We start from the raw sequence: 5,886 nt of genomic DNA on the forward strand, positions 1-5,886 counted from the left end.
GCCACCGCGCCCGGCCGGTTTTTTTTTTTTTTTTGGAGACAAGGGCTCATTCTCTTGCCCAGGCTGGAGGGCAGTGGCACAATCACAGCCCACTCAGTCTCCACCTCCTGGGCACAAGCCAGCCTCCCACCTTAGCCTCTGGAGTAGCTGAGACCACAGGCAGGTGCCACTGTGCCCTCTGAGACTTACAGCCTTTTTTTTTTTTGAGATGGAGTCTCACTCTGTCACCCAGGCTGGAGTGCAGTGGCACAATCTTGGCTCACTGCAACCTCCGCCTCCTAGTTCAAGCAATTCTCTGCCTCAGCCTCCCAAGTAGCTGGGATTACAGGCACCCACCACCGCACCCGGCCCATTTTTGTATTTTTAGTAGAGATGGTGTTTCGCCATGTTGGCCAGGCTGGTTTCGAACTCCTGACCTCAGGTGATCCCCCACAGTGCTGGGATGACAAGCGTGAGCCACTGCGCCCCGCCTGGGGCTTGGCGGATGGTTGAAGATCCACGCCGTGGGGTTCAGCCACCCGGAGCCACCAGGACTCACCCTGCTTGTCCCCGGTGAGCACCCATATTTTGATGTTGCTCTTCTTGAGACACTTGATGGTGTCAGGGACGCCGTCCTGGAGTCTGTCCTCGATGGCTGTGGCTCCCAGCAGCTGGTCGGGGGCAGGCAGGACGGGAAGACACTGAGCAGCCGCCCAGCTTCCTGGCAGGGGCAGGAGAGTCCCAGGGCCCCCTTGGGTGCCCCATCACCCTCCCACCCACCTTGAGGTTCTGCTCCATTTCACTGTACACCTGCTGCAGGACCTGTGCCCGGTTCTGCAGCAGAAGGCTGGCCTTCTGGTGGCGTGGCTGCCACTCCTCATAAATGTCCTCAGCCACCTCCCTGTAGGCCAGGCACAGCGTCCGCAGGGTCTCCTGGGCAAAGGCCTAGGGGCCAGGCGGGTGGAAGCTGTCATTATTCTGAACTGGACACCCGAGGCTCAGCCCTCCCCAGCCCCCTGCTGGGCTCTGGAGCCTGGGCCCCACCACCAAGAGTCTGTCGCCTCCCCTACCCACAGCAGCCAGAAGGGGCTCAGAAAACTTGTGTAACGCCAGGCGCGGTGGCTCACGCCTGTGATCCCAGCACCTTGGGAAGCCGAGCCCGGAGGATCACGAGGTCAAGAGATGGACACCATCCTGGATAACACAGTTAAACCCTGTCTCTACTAAAAATACAAAAAATTAGCCAGGGGTGGTGGCACGTGCCTGTCATCCCAGCTATTGAAAGGCTGAGGCAGGAGAATTGCTTGAGCTCAGGAGGTGGAGGTTGCAGTGAGCCGAGATCACGACACTGCACTCCAGCCTGAATGACAGAGTGAGACTCCGTCTCAAAAAGAAAAAAGAAGAAAAGAAAAAAGAAAGTGGGAAGGGGCCAGGCGCGGGGGCTCACGCCTGTAATCCCAGCACTTCGGAAGGCTGAGATGGGTGGGTCACCTGAGATCAGGAGTTTGAGAACAGCCTGGCCAACACAGTGAAACCCCATCTCTACTAGAAACAGAAAAAACTAGCTGGGTGTGGTGGCATGTGCCTGTAGTCCCAGCTAGCTGGGAGGCTGAGGCAGGAGAATCACTTGAACCCAAGAGGTGGAGGTTGCAGCAAGCCAAGATCATGCCACTGCACTTCAGCCTGGGTGACAGAGCAAGACTGTCTCAAAAACAAAAAAAACAAAAGACAACCTCTCTTGGGGTGGTACACTTTGGAGTTCAGCTGCCTCCCGCCTGTGTGTGTGTTGTGTTGGGGAGGGGGTTTTGTGCCGTGCACAACCTACACAACTGTACATAGCCATCCCAAGTACCTGCAACCATGCAGTTCTCTGCAGTCTCCTCCCTTGCCTCCTGTCCCTACACCACACTCACACACACACACACACTCACACACACACCCCACACACACCCTCACACTCACACACACACACACACTCACACACACACACCCACACTCACACACACACACACACACACACACACACACCAGCCTTCCTCCCTGCAGGGACTCACAGCCAAGGCCTCCTCTGTGGCGAATTCCGTGGCCCCTCTCCTGTGCAAGCGTTCGAAGATGACCGTGTCTGCGCCCTTGGTGTAGAGGCCGATGGTGCCCTCTGGCTTGCGGACTGTGGGGGAACAGGCGCTGCTGCCCAGAGGCGCCCCTGCCGCCCACCCCCTCGGGCCCGGGGCTCCGCGGCGGGGCTCACCCAGCACCGACATCCGTTTCCGCACGCTGTTGAAGTCCATAATGGCCAGGACCTGGTAGACCCGCTCCTCCCCCAGCTCCATGACGGTGATGGTGTCCTGGGTGCGGGACAGGAAGACGTAGCCAAAGTTCCGCGCCGCGGTGACCAGCGCCTCCTCGTCGGGGGAGGCCGCCTGGTAGGACAGCTGGCCTGTGGGGAGGGGGGCTGTTTTGGGGTCACGGGGCGGAGTCCCACCGCCATCTCCACAGTGCAGGGAGGAGCGCGCGAGGGCTGCCGCTGTGCCGATGACGGCCTCCCGGCCCGGCCCGCACAACCTCTAAGCCCCACACGCGGGGGGAGCGCCTCCCTGCTCAACAGCAGATTCCGTGGGCTGCACCTGCAGGCCTGGACGTCCCTTGGCCCCAAAGATGGCGCGTCCGCCCTCCCGCCCCACACCTGGCAATGCTGCCTGGAATGCAGGCCCGGACGCCGTCGAGGCGGCGCTGGGGTCACCGGCCTGAGTGCCCCCTAAGCCCGATGAATGGCGCCCTGGAAAATGGGCTGGGTGGGCGGTGAGCTGGGGACGCGGCGCGGCGCCCGGGGCCTGCGCCCCCGCAGGGTGGGGAGCTGGGGAGGCGGGCGGGGCGGCGGGCGCTCACCGCGGCTGTCCCGCACCATCACCGTGTGGCAGATGGCCAGCAGGCGCCAGAACTCCCGCACCGCCTCGTCCCGGTTGTTCCGCACCAGCCGCAGCAGGGCCGCGTTGTGGAAGAGCAGCTTCCCGTCCGCGAACTCATTCCAGAGGTAGGGGTTCTCCTGGGGCGGGGACGGCTGGCTGTGGGCGCGCCTCTCCCCTGCCCCACGCGCTCACCGTCCCTCGCTGCAGGGTGGGCAGGCTCACCTTAGGTCTCCTGGCCTCCGAATCCGGCCCTGGGGAAAGACTCAGCTTCAGGTCCCAGCTCCGCCAGACCCCCCACGTGGGGTCCCACAGCCCCGACCCCCAATCTCAGGCTTCCAGGGGCCGCCGGATGCAGCCACACAAGCCAGGCCTGCGGCTCCGGAACCCACACCCCAAGCAATCTTGGGGTGAAAGCTGACCTCCGTTTTTACCATCTGCACAAAGTGGGGAACACGGGAGCACCCCGTCCTGTCTCCCAGGGACCCCAGAAGGACAGCCAGAGTTGGGTGCACCCCTGGCCAGAAAACATGTTTTTTGTGCTCCTTCTGGGGTGAGGTATTTTTTTTTTTTGAGGTGGAATCTCGCTTTGCCGCCCAGGCTGGAGTGCAGTGTCACAAGCTCAGCTCACTGCAACCTCCACCTCCCGGGGTCAAGTGATTCTACCGCCTCAGCCTCCTGAGTAGCTGGGATTACAGGCATGTGCCACCACACCTGGCTCATTTTTGTATTTTTAGTAGAGACAGGGTTTCTCCATATTGGTCAGGCTACTCTCGAACTCCCGACCTCAGGTGATCCGCCCACCTCAGCCTCCCAAAATGCTGGGATTACAGGTGTGAGCCACCATGCCCAGCCTTTTTTTTTTTGTTTTTTAAGACAGAGTATCACTCTGTCACCCAGGCTGGAGTATAATGGCGCAATCTCAGCTTACCGCAACCTCTGCCTCCCAGGTTCAGGCAATTCTCCTTCCTCAGCCTCGTGACTAGCTGGGGTTACAGGCGTGTGCCACTGTGCCTGGCTACTTTTTTGTATTTTTGGTAGAAACGGAGTTTCACCATGTTGGCCAGGCTGGTCTCGAACTCCTGACCACAGCTGATCCACCCATCTCGGCCTCCCAAAGTACTGGGATTACAGGCGTGAGCCACCTGATGGGCACTCCCTTTTTTGTTTTTTCTGAGACAGAGTCTCACTCTGTCACCCAGGCTGGAGTGCAGCGGTGCAATCTCAGCTCACTGCAACCTCCACCTCCCAGGTTTAAGCAATTGTCCTGCTTCAGCCTCCCAAGTAGCTGGGACTACAGGTGCACACCATCACGCCCGGTTAATTTTTGTATTTTTAGTAGAAACAGGGTTTCACCATGTTAGCCAGGCTGGTCTCGAGCTCCTGACCTCAAGTGATCTGCCCGCCTCAGCCTCGGGCCCATTTTTTTATGGCTGAACCTGAACCATTTCTTGGGGACTGGTCACTGCATTAAATTATGACCCAGTCAGGTGTTCTGAGATCCTGGTCTAAACCACGTGCCCTGGTTATAAATTAGACCCAGGACTGGCAAACTATACTCCACCCCATCAGCAATTTTTATATGGTCTGCAAGCTAAGAATTGTTTTTACATTTTTAAATGGTTAGGGAAAAAAATGACAAGCATACTATTTTGTGACCTGGGAAATACTAAGAAATTCGAATCTCAGCATCCACAAATAAAGGCTTGTGAAAGTCAAAAGGAGTGGTGGCCAGGTGTGGTGGCAGACCTCTGTAATTCCAGAGGCAGATGGATTGCTTATGCCCAGGAGGTCAAGACCAGCCTGGGCAACATAGGGAGACCCCCCCTCTTTACACAAAATACAAAAACAAGCCGGGTGTGGTGGGGCGCTCCTGTAGTCCCAGCTACTTGGGAGGCTGAAGCGGGAGGATGGCCTGAGCCCAGGAATTCAAGGCTGCATGAGGTATCATCGCGCCACTGCACTCAGCCTAGGCGACAGAGCAAGACCCCCATCAAAAAAAAAAAAAAAAAAAAAAAAAACTTTTTAAAAGTTTTGCCGGGGGCAGAGGCTCACACCTGTAATCCCAACATTTTTAACATTTTGAAGGCTGAGGCGGGCGGATCCCCTGAGGTCAGGAGTTCGAGACCACCCTGGGTAACATGGTGAAAACCCATCTCTACTTGAAAAAAACAAAACAAAAATCAGCCAGGCGGGTGGTGTAGGACTGCAATCCCAGCTACTTGGGAAGCTGAGGCAGGAGACTCGCTTGATCCCAGGAGGCTGAGGTTGCAGTGAGCTGAGATCACACCACTGCACTCTAGCCTGGGTGACAGGGTGAGACTCCCTCTAAAAAAAAAAAAAGTTTCCTGGCCCCTCCAAAAGCAACCAGGCCATGTAGCTATGGTTCCGTGGTGGAGATGTGGGTGGGGGTGCCGGGCATGGGGCCAGCCGCAGCTCTGGTCCGTGGTCCCCGAGCCCCTCGGGAGAGGGAGGACCCAGCCCCGCGTACCGTAGACGCGGCCGTTGATGCAGCACTTGTTGAAGGTCAGGATGTTCTGCGTGAGCGTCCCCGTCTTGTCCGAGAAGATGTACCCCACCTGGCCCAGGTGGTCGTTGAGGCTGGTGCTTCGGGCCTTGGCCGGCACGTCCTGCGCCTCGTGGTACATGTTCAGGTCCCAGTTGATGAAGACGCTGTTCCCCAGGTAGATGAACTCGGATCTGCGGAGGCGCACGGGGTCTCGGTCAGCCCCGACGGCTCCGCGGCCCGCATCTGAGCCCGGGGCGCGGCCGGCCGGCGGGGACTCACATGATGAACATGGCCATGGGGATGGTGACGCTGAGCAGGATGAGGAAGCCCCAGAACATGAGGAAGGTGTCTGCGGCCACGCTGTCCCGCTGCAGGGCCGAGACGTAGTAGTGCTTGTCTCTGAATTCTGCGGCCAGGAAACCGGAGCTGAAGGCCAATACCAGGGAGACGAGCACCACGGAGATGAAGATCTGGGAGGGGGCGAGACGGGGAGGG

At 58.7% G+C, this 5,886-nt stretch overlaps 1 protein-coding gene across 1 annotated transcript in view; it reads right to left on the reverse strand.

Moving 5' to 3' along the window:
- LOC116547001 (phospholipid-transporting ATPase IK-like) overlaps positions 1-5,856 on the reverse strand; it is a gene marked incomplete at its 3' end in the record, with an annotated part of 12,051 nt that extends 6,195 nt beyond the window's left edge. The window contains exons 1-8 of the mRNA XM_032273104.1: positions 5,671-5,856; positions 5,374-5,582; positions 3,108-3,136; positions 2,866-3,022; positions 2,228-2,416; positions 2,034-2,146; positions 760-924; positions 539-650 (exon numbers count right to left, since the gene is read on the reverse strand). Coding sequence (XP_032128995.1) covers positions 539-650; positions 760-924; positions 2,034-2,146; positions 2,228-2,416; positions 2,866-3,022; positions 3,108-3,136; positions 5,374-5,582; positions 5,671-5,729 — 1,033 coding nt within the window. The remainder of the gene's footprint in view (positions 1-538; positions 651-759; positions 925-2,033; positions 2,147-2,227; positions 2,417-2,865; positions 3,023-3,107; positions 3,137-5,373; positions 5,583-5,670) is intronic.
- Positions 5,857-5,886: the final 30 nt, after the last annotated feature.

The sequence above is a fragment of the Sapajus apella genome, unplaced genomic scaffold (assembly GCF_009761245.1).
Source record: "Sapajus apella isolate SASKATOON/1434 unplaced genomic scaffold, GSC_monkey_1.0 scaffold1827, whole genome shotgun sequence".
Taxonomy (NCBI): Eukaryota; Metazoa; Chordata; class Mammalia; order Primates; family Cebidae; genus Sapajus; species Sapajus apella.